We start from the raw sequence: 14,791 nt of genomic DNA, 5'->3' as shown, positions 1-14,791 counted from the left end.
ATTTCTGCCCGTCAGGTCCGTCTGCACGTTGTCACGCTGATTCCACCACCATACAACACCCGGCTTCCTGCTGGCTCTACAAATCAGCATTCATGTGTTTCTTGAAGTAAATGATCGCTGTCTATTGCCATCCCCCCGCCCCCCCCTGCGCATCCTCTTTGTAACTTACCAGAGGAAGTGTGTCTCACGGCAAAGGCGCCTGAACAATGGAGTGAGTGAGGAAACTTCCCCTCCCTTATCAAGAGTTGGGAGGAGAGGAAAACATGCCCCTGTATATTATCTGGAAAGATTTGCGCAAATCTTGAAAGAGAACAGAGGGGGTATGTGCAGGGTTTAAATTACCTAACACCTCTAAACACAAAACACTGAGCCTCAGCTGAAAACAATGTAAACATAATCTTCTGAGCAGCCTGCAAGAGTGTGTCCCATGGAGTTTAGCTGTCTTTATTAGACAGCTCAGCGTTTGCTTTGGACCTGGTTCCCCGAGAACAGACGCTCTTGTTTTTGCTCAGGATGCTGGTGTCTACTCGAGAGAGGGTGCACATGCTGCTCTGGTGGCACGCCCGGAGTCTGGTGCTCCGGAGCTCCAGCTCGTCGTAGCTTGACATCCGGACGAAGGGACAGCAGCGGAAGACCCGCTTGAAGCCAGCCCTGAACCTGCAGTGAAAACAAAGCCCTGATTGGTTCTAAAGCGCTGGAAGTTGGTTAGGCGTATATCTTTGAGCGACTTGTGCCAACCTGCTGTTGAGGCAGCAGTAGATGATGGGGTTGTACATGGTGGAGCTCATGGCCAGCCACAGCACTGTCAGGTAAACCTGCTGGATGTACTTCCACCTCATCAGGCTCTTATTGAGACCGGTCACAATGAAGTAGACGTGATACGGCAACCAGCAGAGGGCAAAAGTCACCACCACGATGATCATCATCTTCACCACCTTCATCCAGAGGCAGAAAAATGCCGAAAATGTTAGGAGACAAGGTCAACAAAGAGACGTTTTCACACCATTAAGACAATCAAGTTCACAGATATGAGCATGAACATGAGCTCTGATTCTTTTTTTGGGTGTAGTTACTGAACTTGCTGTCACCCTTACACTCTAATGTATTACTGGGATACATATTTGTAAGATATTTATTCATACTTAAATCATGAAAAGCTTAGACACTATGGTAAAATATGTTTAAGACCACAAATTCCCCAGATCACCAGGTAAATATTCAGCAACAAAACTTATTTTTTTTGTCAACTAATTTGACTTTACCTACTTAATCAAATAGAAAGAACATTGGTAGCTGTAAAATGTTGGTACAATGTTTTTTTTTTAAAATACAGAATGTTGTAAAAAACAAAAACAAATCTCATGCTAGTTGTTAACGTTCACAGACAGATTTAGCGCTGCTTTCGGATACAGGAAGTTAGAAAGGCAGCATCTTAAACTCCCCTGAGCCTGCTGTGCATTGCTGTGAAATCCAATCCAACCTTATTTATGAAGCACTTTAAATACATAAAGGTGCTAAAGTCCTGTATAGACAAAAGCTAAATACTTATATAAAAATAAAATGCATAGACATAAAACAACATAAATTCCACTTAAAACCAACACCCTACTAAGTACGCAGGGGGTGTGCATACCTAATGTAGCGCTCTACAGATCATCCCAGAGTCTCTGACACATTTTTCCTCCCTTTTAAAGGCCTGCTGCAGACAGCACCAGATTATCAAAGGCCTTTGCCAGTAGATGTCCAGCGTTCTTCCCATGCCTGATTGCCTTGCCCTAGTTGGACCTCTATGCAGCTTCTGATTTCTGGACCGTGCCCTCGACTCCGTCTCTCGACCAACGAACCCTCCCTATCCCATGGATGTTTCTGCCGATCTCAGATCATCTGTGCATGACCCAAGCCGGCCCCTAGGTTCCCAAACATTTCTCAATTTTCAGGTTTCAGGTTCTAGGGTCTCATTTATAAAGCTTATGTACACACAAAATGGGATAAGAAACGTGCGTGTGTCACTTTCCACGCAAAAGTTGGGATATATATATTTTTTAAACTTGACAGGAAAACGTGCGGTCCTCATGGCAACTCTGACCCATGCCTACGCTCATTATGGAGACGAGGGATGGTAAAGGGGTGAATTGCAGCCATGTGTTATTCATGCTTGCACTGTTGACATATAACTATACAAAAAGACCATTCCAATAAATAAAAATGGCCATAACCCAGCTAAAATCTTAAATAAAGGTCCTCACCACATTTTATCTGGGTTTTCTACAATCACATCCCTCTATCCGTTGATCACCAGGGTGACGTCTACCACAGATTAACAGATTATTGTCACAAGGGGTCAGACAATTACTTTATTTGCTGTAAATGATCAAATTCTGCATAATGCTGCACAGTGGATGCATTGGTACTGCTGGAGGACCTTGCAGTTGGGAGAATTAGGAGAAAACACCGTTTCAGGGATCAAATACTGTGATCTATAAAGGAAATTGTGTGCTGGCGTGCGCATGACTTTATAAATCTGATTTTATAGGGGTACGCAGTTTACTTTTTTTGGGCGTAGGTACAATTTTAGTATTGATTCCATGCAGTGATTAATAAATGAGACCCCTGGTTATTACAAAATTATCCATAATAAAATGCAGCCAACATGATATCAGCAAATCCTGTAGACAAATTCCTATAAAGTCTTGTTCAACACTTCCTTACATACAAACCTCGGCTATGTTCAGTTGACTTTAATGTTTTATTGTGAGTTTTATAAAAGATACAATCTAAGAACTCCAGTCACTTCAAAACTGGTCATCGGTTTTGACCGGCAGGAACACAGATGTTGAGTGGAGAGGACATGATGTTAAAATAAAGTTAGAGGTGGATTTATTTTACAACTGCAGCTCAGGTGTACACTACTTTCCTTCTCACTAGAAACTGGATGCCTTTTATTACCCATCTACTAACTCTGAGTGCTTCACAGAAGCCATGAAAGAGCGAAAACGGAAAACAAGAAATAAACAATGTTTACACAACTCTAACTTCAAAACCAATAAATATTGCCTAATGAATATTCACAAAAATACAAAAAAAATTTAACTGAACAAAATGAAGGTAAATCAAAAGAATCGAATACATTTAACACGACCTATTCTCAATCAAACTATCTTTTAAAGGCTAAAACTTTGACAAAGTCCAGATAAATAGGGAATAAAGTACTTGTAGTTAATTTTGAAACTATTCCATCTATTGCATCTTGTTAAACAAATTTTTGTTAAAAGTCAATCTCACTGTCCGATCCCATGGACAGCAGCAGCTTAAAGGTCAGGCTCACAGCTGGTTAGATCACTGCTGATCTTTACTGTGTATTAAGCCTCTAGATGCCATATCAGCATCAGCACACTCGCTCTTCGTCACCATTTGAACAACATTTGAAAAGCCTATCTATAAAGCAAATCATTTTGAGAAGTATATCAGCAGATCAGATTAAGATTTAGTTCTTTTTAGTTACTTTTTCTTCCTGGGACTGGCTAAAGATTGAAGGGACAAACACAAAAACACGAAACCAAGAATACCAAAGGAAAGTAATAATAAAGAGAACGGTCGACATTTTCTGAAACCAAAGTAATTTTATCATATAACATTATTTCAAAAAGTGTCTATTATACAGCTAATTATTCAAAACCCTGACAGATTTGTGTTTTAAATTATTTTCATTTAACCAAGCAATTTTAAGCCAGTCAGATCACAATCTTGATCGCCTCTGTTCAGAGTATAAACCCTCTGTTTAGAGGCAACCTGTAAAGGTACGTTCACACCAAACACAAACAAGGCGAATGGAGCGAGTGATTTACATGTTGTTCCTATGTGAAGGGGCGTTCAGGAGCAAATTAACAGTCCACAATGGGAATGATGCATTTCAAGCGATTTGAACGCACAAATTGGGCGAACTAAAACTGCGAACAGTGCGGTAGATGTGAGTATAGACCAAAGAAAAACTGCCACTAGAGTGAAGCGAAAAGGTAAAACATCTGAATTTTTCTGTCAATTTGCGTCACGTTAAAAGTGCCATGACATCACTGTATAAACCATTTTGTGTAGTTGATAGCTACACATATACATTTTCCAAAGAATTTCAGTAAAAAAAACAACATCAAGCCAAATGTTCGTCCTCAGTAAACGGGTTACTTACAAGTTGACTTCACTCTGATTGGCTACAACCATATTAGGAAAACAAGTCAGGTGCTTTGGTATTCAGTTTTTGACATTCACACGGCCTAATTAGTGCACAACAGATCATGTCATACCCCCAAAAATGGAATTTTGTTGTCATGGCCCCTTTAAGAAACAATAAGGATTAACAAATAAGGAACCTGGGTTTGATCTGAACTACTAAACTGGGGCTAGCTCTAGCTCTTGAGTGTTTACCAATCTCTGTGCTTTCGTTAAACTTTTCTATTCATAATTGGAGAAAGGCTACCGTCTGAGTACAGAGAAAGGTCAGCAATGACGCACCTGCCCCAGCAGGTCCCCAGCTGGAATGATGCGAGAGCGCTGCAGACCGGTGCGTTAAAGAACGCACAAGTCCAACAAAAAAAAGAGAGTAGGCCATCGGCAGACATCTGCAACAAGGAGTTTACCTGTATCTTCATACTATAGCCTTTGGATTCTGCCTTTAAACTGTAACATTATGCCTGATGTTGTCTCACACTTGACGTTCTTGCCATTAAATCTCGTTTACATTCCTCAGCAAAGTCCAACCAAAAACTGCAGCCTCTGATCACGTTTATCACCAAACACCTTTAAAAGGTTACAAAGCTTCCACCTCCCTCTTTATTGTGTTCGGTGCAGCTTTGTTTTTATGTTTACTTAATTTCCTACTGAACTATCAAAAGCTAAAAGTAGATGAACCATAAATAAATTCCTTTCTTATCTTCTATTTTTACCGCGCATTCCTATAACACCTGTTTAAAAGCGAATCAATGTTGTTCTCATAAAGGTCATCAATGAAATTCATTGTTGGGAATAATCCCTGAGCTGTCTCAGCAGATTCTCATCATCCCAGCTGTGACGTCCCTAATCCCCACGCAGCCCACAGAGAAGCTTCAACACTGTTTAGTGGCAGATGATGACAAACCGCATTTAATCATGTGTCTGCAAGTTGGTGTTGAACGAGTCTCCAGAATTACACAGCAGCATATTGGTACATGCTGCTGAAGGGGGGGGCCTTCCTTTCACAGCATGTCTGCAGATTCACACATTAGATCTTGATAATTAACGCTAGTGTTGTCACAGTTATGAAACTTTAGATAACTACAATTCAGCTAGAGATCACTGAGTAATTAGTTGAGCCTTTTTGATCATTTGTCATACTGTTCTAGTAAACAACACTGAGTTTAATAATATGCAGCTTTGGAAACAAAGAGTTATTTATTTTTATAGAATCCTAAAACTGATAAAAATTGATTGATAAAAAGATACTTTAATCAAAACACATGGTGGATTGAAGCAGAATATCTGAAAATTATTAACATAGGCATGGATATTTCTATATTTCTTTATTTGTGGGTATTATTTTCCTGCATCGTATTGTATTTTCTTGCAAGCAAAAAGAAATGTCATAATGATAACACTGATTCATTATTACTTGGGGGTGGTTTGGAGGTAGTAAAATTAATCAACCCTAAAATGTCTGGGAATTTGTTTTTAGTATTTAAAATAACAAAACTCAATTGAAATGTGTATATATATATATATATATATATATATATATATATATATATATATATATATATATATATATATATACATATATAAACACATTTATGGGATAAAATAGACCGTGCAAGTGACAATAGATGATTGCAACTTTTACCAATCTGTATATACCAATATATAAGGTATGTAGACTCTGTATTTACCACTGGATCTTTGCACCAAACACAAAAGTTTAATTGTTGTAGGAATTTCAACTTTGAGAACAAATAAACACTTATAAACAAATAAACCCTAACCCTTTAGACAGGATGGTTTAAATGTACATTTATGTTTTCCTTTCTGCAATTGAGGAAACTATCTAGAATTAGCGATTGAACACACTGCAACATTTATCCATCTTATGTAACCATCTTTTTTTTTTTCTTCAAATTAACAACTTCAGACTGGATCAAAACCATCCTATGATGTTAGTAGGAGAATGTTGGCCTCGTGGTTAGAGAGCAAGGCACTTGCGTCCGCAAAAGGCTGCAAGGTTTTTGGGTTAGAATCCTATAGACTGCCACTCAGGGTCCCTAAGCAAAACTCTTAGTCGTAGAACAATCCCAGGGGCGCAAGAATGTTTCCTTGATGAAATTTCCACGTACAAATTGGAGGTTTTTGCACCTTCACAATCAGTTTCGCCTCTTCTGTAGATGAGGAAATAAAATTTAATTTCCTTCAGCATTTCAACAGCATGAAAGTAATCAGATGAGAAGGAGTTATGTACGGAGTGCAGGACATCATCTGGTGCGCCATTTTGTGCAATGATATAGTGGTGCATTGAACTGCCGACTAATGAACTCACAACTTCCTTCAATCTACCAGCAACCAGTTATTGTGCGCATTTTTTAGGTGTGTGTGCTTCTCGTCAGCTCGGAGCACTGCTCTACAAGAAGGCCAATGCCCAATGATCCCTATGTCAAGAGGGGCTGGTCGTTGCATTATATTTATTGGCAAGGAAAGTGCAGGTTGTTTGTTGTAGCTTTTTGCTGAGATCTTACACGTTGCAGCCAAAACAAAAAAGAAAGAAAAAAAAGGCCAAAAGCAGCCATGGCACTAATTCACTTAAAATTTCTAACTTTGGGCACTGCCAGCCAAGTGTGGATGTTGAGGTTGCAGCTTTGGCATAGACCAGAGCAACCCGGACACACATACTGGATAAGCTACCACTGCAACCATGAGTCTATGTTGCTCCCATGACCCAGATATGCAGGCACCACCGTGATTAACTTCTGAGCCCTCACCACAGCATGTTTATCCATGCTCAGAACTGTTGGGGGAACTCTAGTCATCATCAGATGAACCCATTGTTTTGTTGTTGTATCCTAGAAGACCTCTCTAAAGACCCAGCAGACAACAACAGAGCCGCAAAAATGTTTTATGTCTGAGTATTAGATTTAAATTTGGGCATTTTCCAGTTATCAATTTTACCCAAGGTAATGAAACTGACATTTCTGTGGCTTCTGCTGTTGGATGACTGATTAGAAACCCCACAAGTTGCTGCTTGTATTTTTCTTTTTCACTGCCAGAGTGCAGATCCAGCTATCCAGCAGACTTTAAGTTCGCTCTCATAATCCTCCTGCAGATTTGTCGGTAATGCCAACACATCAGCAGAAACAGCTACAAAGAACAAACTCTTACTTAGATTACGGCCGTATAGATACTTAACGACAAGACAAGGTCATAGATGCTTTTGTATTCTCCTTAATTGATTTCATGTCAAATGTCTGAACTCCAAATGGATTCAATGCTTACATCACCACAGACACACACACATACACACATATGTATATATATATATATATATATATATATATATATATATATATATATTATATCATATATATATATAGAATACTATCTAGTTGTGTATATATATATATATATTATATATCTTATAATATTATATTTGTATATATCTCTCTCATCTATCTCTAGTCTATATAGTGTTTTATCTATATCTCTCTCTCTAATATATATTCTATATATCTCTATCTATCTTAGGGCGAGAGCGAGACGGCGCGAGTGAGACTCGCTAGCTCTCCGATCGCTCGCTAGATCGTCGCTAGCTCGCCACTCGCTCGCTCGCTCGCTCGATAGATAGATAGATAGATAGATAGATAGATAGATAGATAGATAGATAGATAGATAGATAGATAGATAGATAGATAGATAGATAGATAGAGGATTAGAAAAGGTCATGTTGAAAGATGTATTTAGTACTTACCTTCCTTTTAGCCAGGAGCTGTGCATGATAGTTTTCAGATGAGTCTCCAGGGACCTCACTTCCCCACAGTGACACGCCGATTATCGTGTAAGCGATGCCCATCACAGCTAAGGGCAGCACATAAACCAGGACACAAACTATGATGTGATACCTGGACAGAAAGGACTTGCATTACCAAGATGTCTATAGAGCATGTGACACGCAAAATACAAACACTGTATTTTGTGGAGCTTCTAAAACTGATAATCATCTAGTGTAACCTTACATGAAGGGGTCGTCAGCCGTGCGGGGCCAGGCCACGTAGCAGAAGGTCCTGCCTGGTAACGTTCTGGTGGTGGAGAAGTAGCAGAGAGGGAAGGCCAGAACCACAGCTAGGGTCCAGATGCAGAAGATAACTCCTAATGTGGCTTTGGCAGACAGCCGAGGCTTCAGAGGGTGGATGATCGCCATGTATCTGTATGTTGACCATCGCAAAACACAAGGAAGCTGTAATCAAAGGTGAACACAACACTTCTGGAGTATATTCTGGGACCTGAACAAAGGTTGACCTGTGCTGCCTGTCCAAAAAAAAGTCACCACTTGGATTTAACAAAGCAAGATTCTACTCTTAGACAATTACCACATTTTATGATTGTGTTTCAGATATTAAACAGAGATGGGTAGAGTAGCCAAAAATTGCACTCAAGTAAGTGTAGCACTACTTCAAAGTATTTGTACTCCAGTATAAGTAAAAAGTAGTCAGCCAAGATATTACTCAAGAGTAAAAGAGTATTCAGTAGGAAGGCTACTCAAGTACTAACTAATTATACCGGCTGATGATTTAATATATAAAAAATTATGTAATCTGACAGACAAAAATATAAGGTAAAAATAGATGTGCAAATTCTGGTATTTTAAAGACAATAATGGAAAAAAACACACAAAGAATGACACAATTGCAAATTAACAAATTCAGGCAAACAAAACTTTTCTAAATAATTTTTTTCAACGTTAAACTTGAAAGCAATACTTACAGCAGTTAATGTATATATAGTACGTTAGAACAGTGCAAAGTACTTCCGGTGACAATATCTACTGTGTACTGCACGTTCATTTGACCTCCAATTGGCTCAATAAGCTCAGCAGAATATCATTAAAACAACAAAGCTTGTGCAGAAATAAGAAGTCTCACTTTAACATAAACTCCAGGTGTTTGTCTCTCTGGTGCATTTTGGTTAAAATAAGTTTTTTTATCCATGAAGTTACTCGCAGTAGGTAACCACAAATTGTATTCAAGTAAGAGTAGCGGTACTTGAGTGATAATATGACTCAAGTAAAAGTTAAAAGTGTACTGCAGTAAAACTACTCCTGAAAGTACATTTTGTTCAAAAAAGTTACTCAAGTAAATGTAACTAGTTACTGCCCTCCTCTGTATTTAAGTGATGCTGTACATAGTTTCTGATTTCTTGAACAATCATGTCTGAAGACACACTCAGAGGTCATGGGAAAGATGTTGACTGGTTTCCTGCATTTAAATTCAGACAAGACAGAAGTTGTAATCTTTGGACCAGAGTCCTCAAAAAATAAACTTCTTAATCAACCAGTTCCACTTCAATCTGGATGGCATTAACTTGGCTTCTGGTAATAAAGTAAAAAATATTGGTGTTATTTTTGACCAAGACATGTCATTTAAATCCCATATTAAACAGGTTTCCGGAGTTTCCTTTTTTCACCTCAGGAATATTGCCAAAATTAGAAACATTCTGTCCAGGAGAGATGCTGAAAAACTAGTCCATGCATTTGTTACTTCAAGGCTGGACTATTGTAATTCTTTACTATCAGGAAGTCCACACAATGCAGTTCAAAGCATTCAGCTGATTCAAAATGATGCAGCAAGAGTTCTGATGAAAATCAACAAGAGGGATCATATTTCTCCGATTTTAACTTCCCTTTATTGGCTTCCTGTTAAATCAAGAATAGAATTTAAAATTCTACTTCTAATGTATAAAGCCCTTAATAATCAAACTCCATCATATATCAGAGCTCTGATTACCCCGTATGTTCCTAACAGAGCACTTCGCTCTCAGACTGCAGGTCTGCTGGTGGTTCCTAGAGTCTCTAAAAGTAGAATGGGAGGAAGATCCTTTAGCTATCAGGCTACTTTTAAGACTAATCTTAAAACTTTCCTTTTTGACAAAGCTTATAGTTAGAGTGGCTCATGTTACCCTGAGCTACCTCTATAGTTATGCTGCTATAGGCTTAGGCTATACACATCCATCAAGTAAAGAAAACACCTAATGAGACTGCTGTATAGCCATGGAACTGTCATCTGTGTAGAGCCTGAGCCCTGAAGGGTTGTAATCATCCATCCATCCATCCATCCATCCATCCATCAATCCATTTTCTAACAAGCTTTATCGCTGCTGGGGTCATGAGGGGTACTGGTGCCTATCTCCAGCTGTCAATGGGCGAGAGGCGGGATACACCCTGGACAGGTCGCCAGCCTGTCGCAGGGGTTGTAATCAGTGATCACTTAAACATTTGGTGAAATCAAGTTGGAAAATAACAACAACAACAGATCTCAAAGCTGTGATCAATAGTGAAATCAAAAGCATTTCCCCACGCACAAATCCTAAACCAACTTGAAACACTGTGAGCAAACAACTGTGTAAACTAAAGAAAAGTACTGATCGATGAGGGTAATTGGAAAAAAAGACTTCAGTTACTATAGGGGGTTATTAATGGATATTTAAATTGTTATTCCATCTGTTAATGTGGGTTAAACTAAAAAAAATATTCATATGACCTGTGTTGTAAAGCCAAACATCTTGTCAGAAACTCTGCATTGAGGGATATTATTTTTTTTATTATTTTCACAGTGCTTTGTTCACCTCCCTTGAACTTTTTCATTTTTGATCATGTTACAGCCACAAACTACAATGCGTTTTACTGGGAACATTTAGTGAAATACTAACTCAAAAATGAGCAAATTGTGAAGTGGAAGTAAAATGAATCTATGGATTTCCTTTTTTAACAAATGATAACCTGCTGTGGATTTTTTTAGATGCCTTTTAAATAATTTTTAACCCTAAATAAAATGGATGCAGCCAAGTTTTCAGAAGTCAGTGGATATAGTCCATCTGTTTTTAATTTAATCGATAAGTTGAGCTTTTCAGTGAAGGCCTCAGAGGATTGTTTGATAACATTAGTGAACAAATTGCATCATGAAGACCAAGGAACACAACTGGATTTAAGTTGGAGAGATTTTTAAAGCAGGGTCAGGGTGATGAAATAATATCTCAAACTTTGAACATCTGACAGACGATTGTTAAGTCCATCATCGGAAAAGGTAAAGGCTCAACTCAAAAGCTGCCAAGACATGGCCGTCCTGCTAATCTGACAGGCCGGGCAAGGAAAGCATCATTCAGAGAAGCAACCAAAAGACTCACGGTTACGCTAGAGGAGCTGCAGAGATCCACATCTCAGTTAAGTTCAGGATAAATTACCTTTAAACTCCAGCTTTTGCACAGCAGAAAAAGTTTTTGAGAAGAATATTCCATCCCTCAGTCAACTTGTTGACAGTTTATCTTAAAGCTTGTAGGGGAGAAGGCTAGCGTGGAAAAAAAAGGTGCTCTGGTGAAATGAGACCGAAATTGAGCTGTCTGCGAAAGGATGTGTGTGGTCACAGAGTTGATGGACTAAGTGGTAAAGAACTCAGAGGTAAAATAATTACATCTAATAGAGGCTTTTGGCAAGACTTGAAAGTTGTTGGTCACTGACATACATTCTAATCTGACTTAGCTTGAGCTCCTTTGCGAAGAAATCCGAGAATGATTTGTGTTTCTACATGTGCAAAACTGGTAGAGACATACAGCAAAAAAAAAAAAAAAGGGATTCTAAAATTATTAACTCAGCGTGTCTGATATAATATGATTTTTACACATTTCAAAATTTAGTTTGGAAAGAATTTGTAACAGAGATTCACAATTATACCTTGTGGCTTTCTGTCACAGTTTCTAAAGAAGAAAAAACAGAAAAGGTTTCACAGTGTTGAGGTCAGATGCACATTAAATTACGTTTTTATGTCAGTCCATCTTCCTTGAATTAAATCAACTCCTTTTAAAAAAAAATAAAAAATCCGATTGCTTGCATATGCTCCAAGAGACAATCCACCAAAGTGCAGGAATCAGGCATCATGCCATTCTAAATTTGTTTTTATTTTATTATTTCTTTGTTTCATGAAAACAATTGCAAAGGGGCTAAATACAAAACATTTTACTTCTTAATAGTCAAATTTATTGCCGTCAAAATGTTGCAACTGTTGTTCTGATTCGAATAAGCTGAATTCAGGACAATATTCTTATCTATTTTTGCAGTAATCAGTCTTTGCGCACAGACCAACCAAAAAAATAAAATAAAAAATAAATAAAAAAGGCTAAAGCAGACTTGTTTTGTGTTGTCCTACCTGTCTAAGGCTATGGCTGCCATGGAGTAGATACTTGCAAACACAGCTGTGACCGGGAAGAAGTTGTGAAACCTGCAGTAGACCTCTCCAAAGTACCAGTCTCCGTGGGCCGCGTAGATGAAGTTGATGAGCGTGTTGAAAGGCAGCCATGGATGCGTCGGAGAAAGCCAGGTTCAGTAGGAAGTAGTTGGTGACGGTCCTCATCCGCTTATGCGCAAGAATGATCCAAATTACGATCAGGTTGCCGAAGACGGCCACTGCCAGCACAGTGATGTACGCCACGGACCAGAGCGCGATGCGCCACGCAGGCTGCGCGAACTGGTTGGCCAGGACTCTGGTGGTGGCCGAGGTGGTGGTGTTGGAGACATCGCGTTCAGGGGTCATTCCCCGCGTGTTCTCGGAGGGATCTGCTCCTCCTGAATGCATCTGGTGCGAAAGAGAGAGTGGTCCCGACGCCTGGAGCGGGGCTCTGCACATGTGGAGTGGGCGTGTCGCACGCGTTGAGAACCAAACGGTTTCAGGGTTAGGTGGGTTTGGTCTCCTAATGCCCTCAGAATAAACCTACCAGTTTTTTCTATTTTTATAATCCAAAACATGGATTGTTTGTCCCAGAGGAGACTGAAGTTTTAAGAAGTTCACTAGGTCAAAGCTCAAAATGAAATTTAAATATGATCCCTAAGCATTTTTGGCAGATGTTTCATAAGAAAACGAATGATTCAGGAGATTTCTTTCTTTAAAAAAAAAAGCAAAAACTGAAAAACAAGCCTTCATTCCAGGGTTATAACGCATTACTTCCTGCGTGACAGACTCCTGATGTGTTAGGAATCTCTCTGGATGTGATACTGTTAATCCCTCACCATGAAAAGCAAAGCTCAGATATGTGGGGTTTTATGAATGCTGGTTGTGTAACCATAATCTCTGCAAAGCAGGCCTTTGGTGCATGGGGCACATGATGAAAATCCTTGGCTTATAGTGTCTTGGAATGTTTCTTCTGAAAGAGAAATTAGTTCATTCTCATTATGGACAACTCAAATTGACCTATTTTTTTATACACCACAAACCTTTGGGCACACGTTTATCATTCAGTGGCTTTTCCTTATTTTTAAGACTTTCTGCATTGCAGATATAGCCTACACTGTGAAGACATTAAACTTTTAAAACTGAAGGATATAGACTTATAAAACAAACAAAAAAATGAGAAAATAACTAAAGATTGTGTGTTTGAAGCTTTTACTGGCAGTGTATAAACAACCATCAGTGTGTGTGGCTGATAAATTGTATGTGTTACACTGCTGATAATCCATGGTTCTGATTAAAGCCCGATTTACAGATAGTTCACACTGCAGATCTCTTTGTATGAAAAATGTTACATTGTTATCATTACTAAATCTTCCACTTAATTATCAGACACATAAATTAAGTACTTTCTAAAATATCTTATCATATCATATCTAATAAGAAAAAAAATCTAGATTAAAAGAAAAGACTAAAAGAACAAGGGTCCCATCTTTGTACTATCATGTAATCAGACACTTCCAAGCAGTGGTTTATAATTTAATGTACATAAAGATCATTAAACAGTCAGGCTCACAGAAGAGAACATGAAGAACAAAGTATTCAAGGAGTACTGAGAGCACTATTCATCTTTGCGTTTCTAAAGTCCTTGCTGAGAGAGGTTTGAATAAATAGAAGATTAAACTCAAGCTTCTGTCACATGAGCGAGGATTACCAGGTACAATATGAACTCCCGTGTCATCTTTAGCTGTTATTGTGGAAAAAAAGAGATCCAAATTAGCACAAAATGAGTTCACAAAAAATCACAATAGTAACACACAGACAAGTTAAGCAAAAAAAAAAAAAAAAAAACATACCTTTGTTAAAAAATGTATGTATTTGTATTCAGCCCCATATACTGTAATAGCCCGAAACTGAATCCAGTGCAACTAATTGCACGCAGGAGTCATCAAACTAAAAACAGAGCACACTTTTGGGTACATGCATCTCAATATGCTCTGTGAAGTCCTCAGAGGTTTGTTAGAAAACATTAGAGAACAAAAAGCCTCATGAAGACCAAGAAACAGAGCAGACCAGTAAGGGAGAAAGTTCAAAGCAGAGATACAGTGCCTTGCAGAAGTGTTCACACCACTTGCCATTTTAATATTTTGTTGCCTCATAACCCGGAATCAAAATTGTTTGAGAGTTTGCCCTATGAAAAGAGACAATGGAACCAAACATGAAACCAAATAGCCACAGTAAGAAGCATAATTATCTAAAGGTCACAAACCACTACAAAAACTCACAAAATTGTCAAACAAGTCAAACAGGCACAACAGAGGCTAGGAAAAGCTAGATATAAAGCACATAATGAACAA

At 38.6% G+C, this 14,791-nt stretch overlaps 1 protein-coding gene across 1 annotated transcript; it reads right to left on the bottom strand.

Moving 5' to 3' along the window:
• Window positions 1–346: 346 nt before the first annotated feature.
• On the bottom strand, window positions 347–13,052 carry LOC105915629 (neuromedin-K receptor). Its single transcript, XM_012849797.3, is given in 6 exon segments — window positions 347–657; window positions 739–935; window positions 7,976–8,126; window positions 8,241–8,429; window positions 12,420–12,559; window positions 12,561–13,052. Coding segments are annotated over 6 exon segments (1,236 nt in total). The 5' UTR covers window positions 12,897–13,052; the 3' UTR covers window positions 347–434.
• Window positions 13,053–14,791: the final 1,739 nt, after the last annotated feature.

The sequence above is a fragment of the Fundulus heteroclitus genome, chromosome 5 (assembly GCF_011125445.2).
Source record: "Fundulus heteroclitus isolate FHET01 chromosome 5, MU-UCD_Fhet_4.1, whole genome shotgun sequence".
NCBI classification, from domain to species: domain Eukaryota; kingdom Metazoa; phylum Chordata; class Actinopteri; order Cyprinodontiformes; family Fundulidae; genus Fundulus; species Fundulus heteroclitus.
This window is presented reverse-complemented; position numbering and strand designations above follow the sequence as displayed.